The 16,589-nt window shown below is 49.7% G+C and overlaps 2 protein-coding genes across 2 annotated transcripts; both read right to left on the reverse strand.

The window, feature by feature from the left end:
- Positions 1-2,922: 2,922 nt before the first annotated feature.
- LOC122389172 (innexin inx2-like) lies at positions 2,923-5,073 on the reverse strand. The gene has a single exon (XM_043380928.1). The coding sequence runs from the start codon at positions 4,517-4,519 to the stop codon at positions 3,443-3,445; it is 1,077 nt and encodes a 358-aa protein (XP_043236863.1). The 5' UTR covers positions 4,520-5,073; the 3' UTR covers positions 2,923-3,442.
- A 1,640-nt stretch (positions 5,074-6,713) lies between these two features.
- On the reverse strand, positions 6,714-13,261 carry LOC122389182 (DNA fragmentation factor subunit alpha-like). The gene is made up of 4 exons (XM_043380947.1): positions 13,247-13,261; positions 12,631-12,784; positions 10,766-10,931; positions 6,714-6,999 (listed from the first exon to the last, which is right to left on the reverse strand). Exons 1-4 carry the CDS (start codon positions 13,259-13,261, stop codon positions 6,714-6,716), a joined length of 621 nt encoding a protein of 206 aa, XP_043236882.1.
- Positions 13,262-16,589: the final 3,328 nt, after the last annotated feature.

A 16,589-nucleotide genomic window follows, 5' to 3' on the forward strand; every position in this document is an offset into this window, starting at 1 on the left:
TGCAACATCTTTCAGCGCTCTATTGCCAATTACTTTCCGAGCAATGGCGAGAAAACCGCCAGAGGCGAATAGCGCTCGCTCCCTCGGCCGCAAAGGGTTAAACCATGCGCCATTATGAGGTCATTGTCTCTTTAAGTCTCAGCGTAGTTCGCGTAGGGTCCTTAACATCTTTAGGAAACGTAACCCTCGCCGGCCGGGGGGAGGGTGGGTGCCGCCCCCCCCCCATAGTTTTTTTCGTGATAGCTCCGAACACGCTGGCGACAGAGAGCTGAAACTTCTCATACATCATACATGACCTTTGATTCAAGCCGGATCTTTTGACACCAACCGCATTTTTGGGTCAGGTCAGGTCACTGACCTATGACGTCATAAGTAAGCCTCTGCACGGTCTTCAGATGTCGCAAATTCGGAACGCCCTCACTGCCAGAGGAGATGTCACAGGGAAATGAAACTTGCAGGATCTAGTATCCATTATGAGTCTCACAACTCGTATATCTCGGATTTTTCTAACGGTCATATGAGGTCAGGTCATTTTCGTGACCTTACAATTATAAGTCAATGGAGAAAAATGAAAACTGCTATTCTGGCGCCGGGAACGATCTCTAACTATCTCAAGCACACAGAATCGTGATTTGATGCACTCCTTGCAAGGTTAGATGCGTCAATTTTCCAATGTTGACCTTGCGTGACGTCATTTATGACGTCATCAAGGTCATATTAGTTTTTCGTCAATAACTCCCGATCAAATTGAGATAGCGTGTCGGAAAAGCCACCACTGGACTCAGGAAGACCTGCCGAATCGAATGATATGCGACATGACCTCTTTTGACCAACTTCGTGACCTGGGGTGCTGACCTGACCGTGACCTAAGGTCAACACCCTACGTTGACCTGACCCAAACAAAAAGTATATCATTCGACGCGCCTGAGCAAGGCGACCACGATGCTACCAAAATCGCTGCTCTGCGGCCGTTTTTTGCGAAGCTATTCACCAAAAACTAAACCGTACCTTGGGGCACTTGACCTGACCACAGAGGTCACCGGTTGACCTAGGACCTTAACCCGCGCCGGGCCGGTGCTCTGAGATTCCGCGCCGGGCCGGGGGGGGGGGGTGTCTGAACACCCCCCTTTTAACTCGGCTCTTGGGCCACGTAGCGACACGTGGTAAGCGGCAATCGAAAGAACGTCCAAAATAAGGACGAAAACACTTCGGTCATTTTTTGGGTCAGGTCAAAGGTCAGGTCACCAGCGGTCACCAAAGGTCAAATGTCCACTATTTCAACATCTTGGAAACTGCCAACGGCTATCTCGGGAACCGATAGAGCTACAGCGCCGCGGAAAAGCGCATTCGATAGCCCTTTAACAGACCTTTCTGAGTAATGTTCTTATATTTGACCTCAGGTCAACGGTTTAGCCTCCAGAGGGCAAAAACTCCAAAAATAGCCGTTTTCACGAAAAACGTTTTTTTCGGCAATAGCTTTTGACTAAAAAAAGTCATGACATTACTGTTGCCACCATCGTGTTCCTCTCGTCGAGACGCGTCGAATGAACTAAAATTTGACCTTGAAAGGTCAACTTGAAAATTTGACCTCAGGTCAAGGTCATGACCTGACCGGAAAAGGTCATGTTGCATATCAGTCGATCCGCAACGTCGAGCCGAACACATCTAAGGCGTTTTCAGCGCTCTAGCACGTCTCTATCAGAAGTTATTAGCGAAAAACTGTTAGATTCTGTTCGTGACCTGAGATGACCTCGGGGACAGAACGAGGGGTCACAGTTGCCATTTTCCGGTTCAGTGTGTCCATTTTACCTACATCTCGATGTTTGAGAGTGTCTAGAATAGCGTTCGTGCAAAACAGACGCTTTTCAATTTTCTCCCATTGACTTATAATGGAGGGGTCGCAAAATTGACCTGACCTTAGGTCACCGATATCAAAATTCCGAGATATACATTTTATAGATAATGTTGCTCTAATCAATCGCTGAAAATTTCAAGGCAATCGATCAATCGGTGTAGCTATGACGAGGATTCTTATTTTTTCTGAGGTGAGGTAACTTGGTGTGACCTGGTGACCTGACCTAAGGTGACCTGGGTTTGAAATTGTCACATGTACGGAAAAGATGCACAAACAGGTGTGCCAAAAACGGCGGGAGCGCCGCCGTTTTTGAGATATCTGCGAAAAACCACAGAGGGGGGGGGGGTGTGTGTTCAAACACCCCCCCCCCCCCGGCCCGGCGCGGGTTAAAATCGGGTACCGATCTCTGCGTCTCGTAACGGCGCACACGCTCGTTTTTTCCGCGACGCGCTAGCTCCACCAGGGGCGAAACGGCGAGGGGGGTCGTACCCCCCATCGGCCGTCGCGTACCTATGTAGAAAACCAATAGGTCCGGCGAGGGCTAAAATGTGATCAAGGGCAAACTAGGAACAAGGAATGAATCATGACATTGATATTTCCGAGTCTGGAGTCGGAGAAGATTTTGGCGACTGCGACTCCGACTCTGGTTTGAACTGCACGCTCCAGCCGAGTCTGACCTCACAGGCATTCTCAGAAAGGTACCCCCATTTTTCCCCGACTCCAAAATTTCATCGGATCTGCATCGATCTCAGGGGGTGCCCGGTCCGAGGTTGGGGGGGGGGACAAGCTGCCCCGCTTGCCCCCCCCCCCGTGGCGACGCTAATGGGGCTAATGTTAAAATGCCAAAATAAAAGGGGGCACGGTGCCCCGGTGCCCTCCCCGTTCCGCCGCCTATGGGTTAAAGTGATGTGTACCTAATCAAGCGTTAAGTAATCAGCAGACCTATCTAACTACAGCGTAACTACTGTACTATGTGTGGGATGACGTTTACCGTGTTATGTTTGGCGAAGTGCGATTGTCAACACAGACCGTGTTCGGTTCTGCCTCCTTTCGGCTGAAAAGACAGGTTTTCAGTGATTTCGTTTATTTCCACAAAATAGTCATTCACTTGGCCCCTAAAACCAGCAAGCACTCGGCTTCGTATGAGCTAAAAAAAGTCGCCGGTCGGCCGGCGTGGACGCAGCACGCTAATCTCCCCGTGCCGAGACCGACGTATCAGCGGCGGCAGTTCGGCGTCATGAGATGCGATATGAATACAAAACTATTGTCAGTGTCGGGCGGATCGCGTTATCGAGCCGCGCCTGTTTCTGAGATACAGTAACACACCCATTCCTGCCACACACGGAGGTGCCTCAACACCCAAGCTCAGCGCGCACGTGACAAGGTCAGTCCAGGCTCCTGTGGGCACATGACTCGCGCACGTGATCACGTGGCGTCAGTGCCCACGCGCCGGTGGCCGGACTATCACACGGTGTTGGAGGTGGCACGTCGCTGTCGGTGCCGGTGTTGGAACACCGGACGGCCCCTCCCCTCCGCCCCTAGGTAGGGCCGCTGTTAACAAAGACGCCCTCAGGGCTGATGCTGCTACTATTGGACGTCTTTGCCCTCGAAACGACGTGAGAGATCGTTGATGAACTCCTTGTAGATGAGCGGGTCCATGTTCTTTCCCAGCTGATAGAGCAGGAACCAGTCGCCGATCTGGCTCTTGCGGGCGATCGTTTCAATCTGTTCTGGGGGTGCGAGGCGGGCGCGGGCACGGAACAGGTAGAGCCGCACCTGGGGCGAGACCACCACCGCCAGGCGGTACAGCAGCGACAGACCAGACACCACCGCCACGATGATGAACCAGAACCAGAGGAACACGAAGATCTTCTCGTTGATGATGTTGAGCGACAGGACGCACAGGCCGTCGAGGCGCTGCACGGTGCCGGAGGCTCCGTACTTGTGGAACGTGCACTTGGTTACCTTGGGGAACACCATGGCCATCGGGTCGGGCCGGTCCTCCTGGTCCATGTTGGCGTAGTGCACCACGCGCGAGCCGTACGTCGTGAACTCGTAACCCAGGAACATGTCGGTAAAGTACATCTGACAGATGACGTTGACGAAGTTGAGCACTTCGCAGAAGAAGAAACGAATGGCGTAGAAGTTGTGGTTGTGCAGGTTCATTTGGAAGTAGTCGACCAGCAGCTTCTTACGATCCCGCTTGGCGTCTTCGTCGATGATGGGGCAGTTCATCTCCATGACCAGCATCTTGCACTTGCCGCCCTCCCAGATCTTCCACAGGTAGCGGGGCACGAAGAAGAGGATGGCCTGGAAGAAGAGCACGAAGCACACCCACTGGTAGTACTTGTGGTACTTGATCTCGTCGCCTTCCTGCACGGTGTCCACGCCGGGGTGCGGCACGGTCTCGCCCTGCGCCTTGGTCAGGGCGCGGGGCACCGTGAAGGTCGAGTGGATCCAGCAGTAGGTGTCCATGACATTGCCGGGAACGCCATCGACAATGCAGTCGATCGGGTCACCGATGTACTGGCGCGAGGTGACCAGCAGCGAGCACACGACCAGCAGGATCACGGTCGCCTTGTAGTGCAGACGGAAGATGTTGTTATCGATGCAGACCGTGTCGATCTTCAACAGGCCCTGCACCGATCCAAAAATATCAAACATCTTGGCGGCTGGGAGCGCGGTTGCCCGCGACTAGCCAGAAAGTGAGCCCCTTCCAGACACCACGAGCTCCGCGTCCGCCGCGCGCGTGCGCCTCGACCTCACTCCGTCTGAGGAGAGCGACTGAGTGCTGCCCTCGCGGCCGACCGGACGAATAGCCTTCAGCCGGGCCCGCTCGCGTGTAGGGCCGTTCCGCGCACCGTGTGCCGCGAACAAAGCGCCGTGGGCTGGTGGTGAGAGCGGGCGGGCGAGGCCGCAGGAGGGGAGGGGAGGGGAGGGGAGGGGAGGGGAGGGGAGGGGAGGGGCAATGAAACACGGTCCGCCAACGGCGAGTCTGGAGAGGGTCAGCGGTGTCGGACTGGCTCAACCCACGCTAGGGGAGAGATACACGAGATAGAGAGATAGGGAGATAGCAGAGGCAGGAGATAAGAGGGGAAAGATAGTGGAGGTCAAATGTCAATAGAGTGAGGAAATATCTCTCTCTCTCTCTCTCTCTCTCTCTCTCTCTCTCTCTCTCTCTCTCTCTCTCTCTCTCTCTCTCTCTCACTCACTCACTCACTCTGACTCTCGCACTTGAAGTTCAAAAACCACTGATACTGCGCTCCATATCGGTGTCGAATATGGTTATGCGATTACAAACATTCCCGACGTGCCGTCACTTGAAATAACCATTCACTTTTCGGCAACTAACAATTTTCTTATTTGAACCTTTCCTGAAACTCAGTTTGAGACAAAACGACCTGTTCTCCGACAGCAGCAAACAATTAGGAATAAGAGACACGTCTCGTTTTTTTTTTTTTTTTTTTTTGGTGAGTACCTAATCACATGGCCCGGATGTTTCCAATATGGTTTGAACCCACTGGTGGATCCAAATTCAATGGGGAGGGGGAGAGACCGGACCAGCCAAGTCTAGAGGGCCATCATCATCGCTATTTAACTAGAGGGTGGCTAAAATATGATTGGCAAGGTCTCCATCCAAAACAAAATCAGTCCCTATCAAATCGCCTCTGGAGTGGGAACAATTCACAACAGACGACAAACATGCAAACGTAAAAGCCAAAGACGTTTAGATCGGTCTTTGACTTCGAAGACCACGTTATGGAGGAGACCATTTGAAGAGGCTGGCACCTGACGGCTTCATTTTTCTGATGAGATAATTGTGAGCAAATAATGGCAGGAATTCCTTTTTCCCCTGACACATTATACTTCATTGAAACTGAAGTGTTTGTCGTCAGACAGTATATTTGTAATGAACATCTACAAACATGCGTGCGGCAGACCGCAGTAGGCTGTCAGACAGCGTCCCCCACGGGAAAACGGAAGAGCTGGTACATACAACACCGGGAACAAGGATCGACACGATGACAGAGGCTGAGACGTTACTCACGACCATCAGCCAGAGCAGTGTAACCAACATGACACGAACATCAAAAGGGTAGGACCATTTTGGCCACCCCTATCTAATACCTAGCTACTTAGCTAACTACTCAGTCCGAGATCATTTTTAGAAAACGTAGAAACGCCGCCCCTTACAAACTGTGAGCCTCCAGACGTGTCGTAGACGTCACTCATGTCACGTCCCGAACAAGAACCCTCTGAGCAAAGGTAAGAATCACGTCACAGAGCCACCACAGAGCAGTCCATCGTAACCGAATACGAGCACCTCCTCCAGGACACCAAAGGAGCACAACTTGCCCCAGTGGCCGGTGACGACCACAGAACGACGCTCAAACGGCACACGGATGAGTGGCAGACAGGACTGCCAACAGAGGAGTTAGGGAAGGGAAGGAGTGACATACAGAAAATAAGACGCGAGACAGCTCCAGCCTCGTGAAAGTTACAACTATGATAGTCAGGTAAGCTACATCTGGTGACATAACCTGACCCACCAAGGAGGTATCAGACAACCAAATACATAAAAGGATGTGTGATGTAACAAAACACTTACAAAAGAAGCATGAATGTCCATACAAATACATTCCATGAATATAAATGGGCAAGGATGGCGTAAAAACACATGAAATGAAAGCAAGCGTATCACCGCGCCTAGCGATTCCTCGGGCTCAGCCATTCCTCAGCCCTAACCAACGACACTCCAGTTGGCTCGGCCAGCTCAGTGCGCCACGCACACTCCATCCACATTGAACGCAGCGCTGGAGCGGTTGTTGAGCTCTCCCCGCCCGGTCGGCGCCTGGACTCAGTTCCCACCCTTCTTGCAGTGTTTGAGGAAGCTGAGCGCCTCCTCGACGTCGCGCCGGCCATCCAGGTAGCGGCAGCTAGCCTCCTGGATGTCGGCCACGAACTGGGCGTCGTAGCCGGTGGCCTGGTCGGGCGTCAGCGCGCCGAGCAGCTCCAGGTCGGTGCCACCTAGCAGCGCGATGTAGCCGGGATCGGCGCGCAGACGGTGCAGCAGGTGACTGCGACGCGCCGCCGCCGCGCCGCCACTGCCGCACGCGTCTGGCTCGTCTCCAATCTGCACCGTACTGGAGGAAGACACGGAGGTCAGCGGGGGTCACACAAACCGTTTTCACGACGGGCTATCTGGCGAATGCACCTAACTTGACCAAATCTGCAGCAACTCCCCTTTTACAGCAAATTTCTTCACATCATGAATTTATTTCAGTGTTTTAATCGAAATAATGTCTGATACTTCTGATAACTTTTAAGAAATACAACGAGCATGATTTGACCAAATCTGCACCTAATCTGCACCAAATGTGTACCAGATGCACTTCGTGAAAACGGCTAATGTAGATCCTGGACAGCGTGAATGGCACTGTCCACTCTCCTTCAGCCCACCCAGTCAACATGGATCTTACCGAAGAACTGGCCCTTCAGGAACACGACATTCGCGACCAAGATATGGCGCATACAGCATCCCTATCATATAAGGCATGATAGCAATGATGATCTGCTAAGCCATCATCAATTTTGCTTCTATGTCTAGTGTGCTTTTTCATTTTTGTCGAATAATGAAACTGACTGATGATCCCAAGGCACTAACATATGACTACATATCTTTCATACCTATGTTCACTAACATATGAAAGATAATGTAAAAAAATGATTGATGATCTCATTCTTGCCCCTCCCCCCAGGAACGCTGGCATAGGTACTGACTAAATGCCCCACTGCCCCAGTTGCACTAATAAAGAGCCGATGTAATGTCCACGCAAACGACAGCAGCTCGACCCAGCCTCTGTTGTCTGACGACACTCGGCCACGACTGGACATCCCATCGGCCGTATAAATATCCATCGCCGCTGCTGCAAGCGGCGAAGTATAACTCCTGACCTTGCCAGGTTGTCAGCTACCGAAGCACCGAGCGAGGCCTTCAGAACGAATCAGGATCAATGAGTCTTAAAATGGGCAGGCGCTAGACCACACTGCAGGAGTTCAGACAGAGCACGAGTTTGTTCTAAACAGTTGCGACTTTAAAAGAAATATACCACTTCCCTCAAATTAGCTTTTTTTGTTACCGGCTTGCATAGGTGCGAGAACCGGGGGGGGGGCAGTGCGGGTAGCTTGCCCCCACAACTCTGGAGCCGTGGGGGCGTTGCCCCCACAACTTTGAGACGGAATACCACACTTTTTTATGCAAATGTTTTCTTTTTTGTTGAAAAAGCTAAGGATTGAAAAATATGTGGCCTAAAAACCGGTAAGAAAACTAGATTTGGGGGTACCCTAGGTTGATCTCTATTATGGTGTGCCCCCCCCCCCTCTGAAAGTAGCTCCTGCGCCCCTGCCGGCTTCTGATTTTTAATGCCTAAAATGAACAGAAAAGAAAACAATTAATATTTAGGTACGAAAGGAACTTTTAAAATATTTTCATGTACCTACGAATAACTTTTTTCCATCTATATGGTAGAGGCTAAATTATGTTTGCAGGGGAAGCTTATAACGCGTTGACCAACCATATTGCGTATAGTTCAAAACCAACTGTATGCTGATTAGCTGACGATTGGCCTCTGCCAGAGGTGGCTGCATTCTTTGCATTCTTCCGGAAGGCAACGCATTCCTCCACAAGTGACTCATTTGGGAACTAAAATAGCCTACTTATGACATTTTTAACCGGATGAATTTAGACCAAAGCATAGACAAAACTTGAAAGAATATATGCAACTGTCCTTAAGGACTCAAGTATCGCATAATGTCGATTTATCAATACTTGAAGGCTATGCCCAGACTGAGAAATGGATCAGAATCCGCCATTTCGTGTCGCGGTTGCCATTTTGCCCGGTGCACGGTGCAGGCGCCTGCACGGCACAGTGGCGGCGATGCACCCGATAAGGTCGCCCACCAGAGCCGCCGAAGCGGCAGAACGCCCCCGATTATGTATACTCGTGGTCCTGTCACGGACAGCGGCAGACCGTTCCTCGACAGACGACCTCGCTGCTACCGAGAACCACCAACCCGCTCAGCTCGCGTGACTGGCAACCGGCGCCGGCCGTGACAACCCTGATTGCCACATAAGCCCTGACAACCTTCCGCTGGCGAGCTGAGACAGCCCTCGGAGCTCTGAGACAGTCCCAAGACAGCCATCGGAGCTCTGAGACAGTTCCAAGACAGCCCTCGGAGCTCTGAGACAGTCCCCAGACCGTCCTGTCGGGAGAGAAGACTCTGACATAGCCCTGCTGACAGAGGCAGTGCACTGTGACATAGCTCTGTCTGCTGAAGAACCCATACCAGCTGATTCATGTAAGCCCATTGTCGCCACTTTCCTTAGCATTCTCTTTACAAAAACGGAATCCACGGACAAATGTGGACCCCCTAGAAAGTCCTACGCCACTGAATCGTCGTCCAGTTCCTTAAAAACGTGATACTTGACCCAGCAATTTACCATCCGTGCTAACTTTCTTCTGCAGTTCAATACAGATGAGCTAATAGGCCTAACCACCCATCTGCACTAGACTCATTCCAATTTAGTGCACTGCAAATGGGACACTGGGTCAGGTCGCCAATAGGCAGTGATGGCTGAGAATGGGCAGCGATCATTAACTCATTCCCGCGTAATTGGAGACTGAAAGAAACCGGAAGGTCGATGTCTGGCAGGGAAGAATGGTGCAAAAGTCATTTTGATACTCAAAGAAGACATGCGGGGTATCCTGTTTCATTAATCAAAACGTAACAAGACGCCCAACAAGCGCCCTGTGTGCCTGCATAGAGATACGATAGGACAGGACAGGACAGGACAGGACAGGACAGGACAGGACCGGACAGGACAGGACCGGACAGGACTGATGACAGGACATGACAGGACAGGACAGGACAGGACAGGACAGGACAAGACAGGATAGAACAGGACAGGACAGGACTGAGGACAGAACAAGATATGACAGGACAGAATAGGATAGGATAGGACAGGACAGGACAGACATGCCAGGACTGAGGACAGGACCGAACAGTGCTGACCGCTGAGATACAGGAGTGGTTTGAATATATCACACAGCGCTGACCGTTATTCCAAACAGAGACAGCAGATCAAGCGAGGTGGTCCAACGGGTCATCTGCAGCTCGTCAGATCATCAGAATTAGCCGAAATGTTTACCGACGACCAGCAGACGATAAACATTAGCGTCTAGAGCCAGCCGGCCGTCGCAAGCCGCCGAGGTCAGACCAGTGACGGATATGGGGCAGCGATACCAGGTCCGTCCACAAGGGACGGCGACGACAGGCCGGTCAACGAAGGACGAGAGGAGGGGCTCAACCAACACGTGGGCATCGCGCGAATCTGTCCACAAGAGACGGGGAAACATGTTACATGGGGGTGGGAGATGCTAGGGTTGCCCACATCGAACGGGGCTGAGCATGGGAGAGGAGACGCCAGTCTTGTTCTGTTCAGGCATCGTCAGAAGAAAAGTGTTTCGGTACAGGGTGTAAACTGTAATATATCTAATGAGGACGTGGAACGAAAAAGGGAGACTGCATCTCCGCATGCTAAGCGGTGTTGTGCGTTGGGAAGGTATGTCTCCCTTCCTGTCGTTAACAGTAAACTCTGGGCGGATCTGCCGACAGTTTTTCGGCCTCCTCAGACGAGACCTTCACGGCGCTTCCTGTCTGTCAATGCGCTGTCAGCTCGCTGCACAGTGCCTCTCGTTTGAGTCGCTGGAGCAGTCTCGCTGAACCAGACTTCCAAGCTGGCTACTCGAATTGAGCACCTTTTCCCGGTCGTTTTATGATTAAAAGGAGAACAGCTAAAGTTATTGAGCCGGCTTGGTATTTGTTACTCCCGTGCTGTTCAACACTCACTATTCGAACGTTTTCGAGTCGGTCCAGCGGTGTCCGGGCGGGATCAGCATCAGGACCGTGTGCGGTTCCAGTGTGCTGAAGTACTCCTCGTCATCGACGGCCGTGCCGTCCACCTCCAGTACGAGTCGCACGGGTGCCGTCTCGGGGATCCCGAGCCGGGCCTTCCCTAGAACAACACAAACAGAAGACAGTGGTGACCCGTCCCACAACCGCAACAACACGAACAGGCCCGGCATTACAGAGAGAGGCAGAACAGTTCAGCGGCGCCCCAGTGAGCCATTCTAGGCGTCCACAGAGCGACCTCACGACCCCGGCCGGATCACTGGCTGGGATCGGCGTACCAACCGGACAAGGACAATAAACACTGGGCCAAACTAATAATCACACATGCACCGAGGGACCTAGTAATCTGTTACAGCGATCGAGACATCGAGGGTGCGAGTAATGAAGGCGCGAAGTGCGATCCAAGGTTACTCGGCATTGATTGTTTGGGTTCACATTCGTAATGTGCTGCATAATTATTATTCTCATAAATTCCGACTGTCAAAAAACCTGGACGCTGCTGTAGCTGAAACTGCTTGGCAGTTCTGCCATTGCCCACTAAAACCAAATTAAACAATCTAGTCGGAATAAACTGACTTAAAGGGACACTCCCACCTTAACATTAGTTTTGAGTTGAGATAGCCAAATTGGTGGCCATGGCCTGCAAATACCGGTTTGGGCACTCACAACATCGAAAAATGCTTTAATTCGAAGATATGGAATTTCAAACTTGCAGTTTTCGGATTCTAAGGGGTTAATGCATTGGAATGCCCCCTTAGAATTTGTGACGTCAGCGGAGATCTAACGATTTTTAAATCTTAGACTAAAACCATCGTTAACACGTGGTGGTATACGCTGCTTTGCGCGCAACGTCTGCCGCACTTTAAGGCTGCCAAATTATTGCTTCCAAATAAAGTCGCAAGTAACAGGGGAGATCCCAAAAAGTAAACAAAAGTAAAAGCCTAATATCTTGAAAACCAGTGAATATTTTTTCGGTGAAATTTGGTAGATATTCGTTTTCGCTCTTTCTGAACCAAGGGACATCACTTTCATGCCAATTCATTAACTTTTTTGAAGGTGGGAGGGTCCCTTTAAAGGGACCCTCCCACCTTCAAAAACGTTTATGAATTGGCATGAAAGTGATGTCGCTCGGTTCAGAAAGAGCGAAAACGAATATCTACCAAATTTCACCGAAAAATATTCACCGGTTTTCAAGATATTAGACTTTTACTTTTGTTTACTTTTTGGGATCTCCGCTGTTCCTAGCGACTTTATTTCAAAGCAATAGTTTGGCAGCTGAAAGTGCGGCACTTGTTGCGCGCAAAGCAGCGTATACCACCGCGTGCTACAAAACGTTTTAGTCAAACATTTAAAAATCGTTAGATATCTGCGCTGACGTCACACATTCAGAGGGGTATTCCTATGCATTAGCCCCTCTGAATCAAAATGCTGCAATTTTGAAATTCAATATTTCCGATTTAAGGCATTTCTCGATGTTGTGAGTGCCGAAACCGGTAATAGTGAGCCAGGGACCCCATTTTGGCTATCTCAACTCAAATCTAATGTTAAGGTGGGAGGGTCCCTTTAAAAAATTCCGTTATACCGTTTAGGACGATAAAACAAAACCAAACAAAACAAAACAAAACAATCAACAACGCATCGTTTTTTCAACTTCACATCTATGAGAAAAGCATCACGCTTAGGACACACTGCACATTCCCTTCGCTAGTGATAATTACCTTCGCATTGATGTTGCACTTAATTGAACATGTAGAAACCATCCATATGCCAAATTGCAAGGACGACTGGCGACTGGCGCTTACCTTTGGTGACGAATTCCTTCAGAGAGCCAGCCACCATGCCCAGTTTGTTGTTGCGGTGAACGTCCCAGAGCTTGAGGGGTTTTCGGGTGCCAGCCGTGTCCGACGAGATGGACGTGTCGTCACTCATGTCGCCAGCGGCCTCGGACTGGGCCGCCTGAGAACAGACCAGGGGTAACGGGCGTCACAGTATGTACAGGCCTCGCGGGTTTTAATGGTAGGTTTTGCACCTATAAAATTTAGTGTACTTCAGGCTATATCTTCGTCGTCTTAAGCATTTGAGTGTTGAAGATGCGATAGACTTGTTGGGTAACAAGCCGGCCATGATCGTGTAAAATGGCTTCATCGTAGATCGATTAGTTTCTGAGATATAACCGGAAACGTAAAAGTGCAAAACCTACCGCTTAATCTCGCGAGAGCCGTACAACTCGCACAGACCCTGCGTCTGGTAGGTATGGGAGATGATATAACAGCGTCATGGGTGGTTGATTAGTTACGTGTTCAGGCGAGCGTTTTCGAAATATATGGCTGGCTTCAATGACTGCTTCCATGGCTTCCTATAAAAAAAATGAAGGAGACTCTTGTAGGCTTTAGCGTTTTAATTCTACTCGAAACGTACGGCGGCGCGGCGCATAATGCTAGAACGCCTAGAACAGTAAAAACCGTAAATAATGCTTAGCTGACACTTATTACGGCTACTTATGCATTATATTTGGCTATCATTCGTCAGCGTTGGTTTGTGCGACATGTTTGTAAACAAGCGCCGTGGTTGTAAGTATGCATAATGCGTTATTCATAGACTAGTAGTGATGTGCTTGGGGAGGGGCTGGTTGATGTTTGACAAGTTACTTAAGTGACTGACTGCGTTATTGAGTAAAGTGGGTAACTCGAAGCCACTGTAAACCACATGGTCAGGCAAAAAACATTATCACAGTTGATTTTCGAAGACTATCATTTCATAAAACGCTGCCGACTCAAGACCCTGACTTCACTACTCATTCAGTGATCGGCAGTTTGAAGAATGACTGGTACCTATAATAGTCAAAAATTGACAGAAGCATTTTCAATTTTCGAGGTTTCTAACCTATTTCTATGCACCACTCTTATGCGTTTGTTAGTATCTTTTCTGTTTGGATACTACGGAGTAGGAAAGACGGGAATTAAATTGATTGAGAAATTATGACGTGACGGAATGATGTGCACGAGTATTGCTGGTTCATGCCGGTTCATTTTGTTTCATTTTTACCTTTTACTCGGTTAATTATCAACATTTTATTTAATGATGATAAAATGTGTAATACAAAATATATACCTAGCCAGGAAATCGAAGCTTTCCCCGTACGGGGAAAGGCCTATCTATGGCGGGCTTGGGGCAGACTCAGGGAATCTAGGGCAGACAGTTCGCCTGGGGAAAACGGAGCGTTAGCTGGGGATTTGAGACACTTTGTACGGGGAACTTGGCGCGTGATTCGCACGGGGAAACGGTTTAACTACCCAAGCGTTCCCAAAAGCTCACCAAGCTACTCCCGCGCCAACCATGGTTAAACTTAAAACCCGTTATTAGGGTCAGTTCCCCGTAGGGGGTAATCGAACATTTCAGCAATAAGACCGCCCTTTCCCCGTGCGAGCCCCAGCCGTTCTCCGATTTGGCAATGGCCTTACTGCCTTGTCCGTTTTTTCCCGTACGGGAAGCAAGTAATAACCCCGTACGGGACAAACAAATCGTGTCCAAATCACATTGATCATGACTAACTATTTAATGTTTACCTACTATATTTGTTTGATACTCTCGGCAAATTTTCTTTCCCGCTTCTGTTATTCATACAAAAAAAAAAAACATTCAATAATTTGCGATCAACAAATGTCACATTTTATGTGTTGCATGCAATGCAAATTTGTAAATACTATGTAACCATCTGTGTACCAAGTTTTCATTTCATTCGAAGTCTCTGCCTACAACCAATCACAGCCATAAATCACAGTCTATGAGTTCAGTTCATTTCAAAATTCATAAATAATCGATGAAGTGTTCAAAAGTGAAAAACGATCCAGTGATCAAACCATACATTTCCTTTTAAAAGCGATTCACGAATCGGTGGGGAGAGTTACACCGTAGTTTCAGGACACATAGTCTACTCCAATTAAAGGTAGTGTGCCACCTTTGAAAGATTTCCCCTTTTATTTTTCCTAGGATAAGAAGCTTCTGTTTTTACCTAATATCGCAAAAAAATCAAAAATGGGCCTGGAATAGTGCCTTTTTCGCCTAAAAGTTTATCGGTTTTTAGATATGTATAACAACTGTAGTGGGCTCACCTGCAAACAGGCGTCGGGCAACAATCGCGAATGCGGCGCACTTGTGACAATAAGCAAAGGTCATTATAGTGTTACGACCATACGACGTACGGGAATGAGTTATCAGCATGTAACGGAAGTTAGCAGGGATTCAGCAGGGGTTCAGCAGGGATTCAGCAGGGATCGACGGCCCCTACGATTTCGCTGAATTTTGGTGGAGAGGTGCAGAATGGTGTCCTCTATCGAAAATCCTAGTGCCAAAATGCGGGGAATCCATCAGGGGGGCCACAAATCCCAAAAAACAGTATGCCCTCAGGGCACAATCGACGAACTTTGAAAACCCTACTTCTAGCCGTCAAAACAGCTAAAAATGCACGTCATTCGAAAGAGGACAAAATTTTACGTGCAACGGTACCAAATTTAGGGGGCTAGCGCCCCCCTGAACCGAACAAAACAGCTTCAAATATATGGGCCCGGGAGTATGCCCTCGGGGCATAAATAAACGTTTTCAACAATTTCAGGCCTATAACATCGACAAAATCCAGCAATATGCACATCATTAGAAAGAGCGTAATTTCCCAAACAAAAAACCCAAGTAACATTTTTCGATGGGGCCCACCTGGGGCCCACGGGACCCAATTGAAATTTGGGGCCCAATGGGGCGGCCCCTACGATTTTCTTCAAAATTTGCACAGACACTCTCCTGGGCCCCCTCTTCAATCTGGCTGAAGAAACCTACCAGGGAATCCAAAGGAAGGGGCCCAAAGAGGGCCCCAAAGAGGCCCTTTCTAAGTATTGCCCCTAATTTCGCGACCAACCCCGGCAATATGCACATCATTGGAAAGAGCGTAATTTCCCAAACAAAAAACCCAAGTAACATTTTTCGATGGGGCCCACCTGGGGCCCACGGGACCCAATTGAAATTTGGGGCCCAATGGGGCGGCCCCTACGATTTTCTTCAAAATTTGCACAGACACTCTCCTGGGCCCCCTCTTTAATCTGGCTGGAGAAACCTACCGGGGAATCCAAAGGAAGGGGCCCAAAGAGGGCCCCAAAGAGGCCCTTTCTAAGTATTGCCCCTAATTTCGGGACCAACCCCGGCAATATGCACATCATTGGAAAGAGCGTAATTTCCCAAACAAAAAACCCAAGTAACATTTTTCGATGGGGCCCACCTGGGGCCCACGGGACCCAATTGAAATTTGGGGCCCAATGGGGCGGCCCCTACGATTTTCTTCAAAATTTGCACAGACACTCTCCTGGGCCCCCTCTTCAATCTGGCTGAAGAAACCTACCGGGGAATCCAAAGGAAGGGGCCCAAAGAGGGCCCCAAAGAGGCCCTTTCTAAGTATTGCCCCTAATTTCGCGACCAACCCCGGCAATATGCACATCATTGGAAAGACCGTAATTTCCCAAACAAAAAACCCAAGTAACATTTTTCGATGGGGCCCACCTGGGGCCCACGGGACCCAATTGAAATTTGGGGCCCAATGGGGCGGCCCCTACGATTTTCTTCAAAATTTGCACAGACACTCTCCTGGGCCCCCTCTTTAATCTGGCTGAAGAAACCTACCGGGGAATCCAAAGGAAGGGGCCCAAAGAGGGCCCCAAAGAGGCCCTTTCTAAGTATTGCCCCTAATTTCGCGACCAACCCCGGCAATATGCACATC

The sequence above is a fragment of the Amphibalanus amphitrite genome, unplaced genomic scaffold (assembly GCF_019059575.1).
Source record: "Amphibalanus amphitrite isolate SeventyFive unplaced genomic scaffold, NRLGWU_Aamphi_draft 000346F_arrow, whole genome shotgun sequence".
Taxonomy (NCBI): Eukaryota; Metazoa; Arthropoda; class Thecostraca; order Balanomorpha; family Balanidae; genus Amphibalanus; species Amphibalanus amphitrite.

What these genes read in the sequence shown, in the direction of transcription:
- LOC122389172 (XM_043380928.1), bottom strand. Translation starts at nt 4,519, where the DNA reads ATGTTTGATATTTTTGGATCGGTGCAGGGCCTGTTGAAGATCGACACG.
- LOC122389182 (XM_043380947.1), bottom strand. An exon ending in GAAGGAATTCGTCACCAAAG is followed by an intron (nt 10,932 to 12,630) that starts GTAAGCGCCAGT and finishes GTGTTGTTCTAG; the next exon opens with GGAAGGCCCGGCTCGGGATC. An exon ending in GACTCGAAAACGTTCGAATA is followed by an intron (nt 7,000 to 10,765) that starts GTGAGTGTTGAA and finishes GTCTTCCTCCAG; the next exon opens with TACGGTGCAGATTGGAGACG.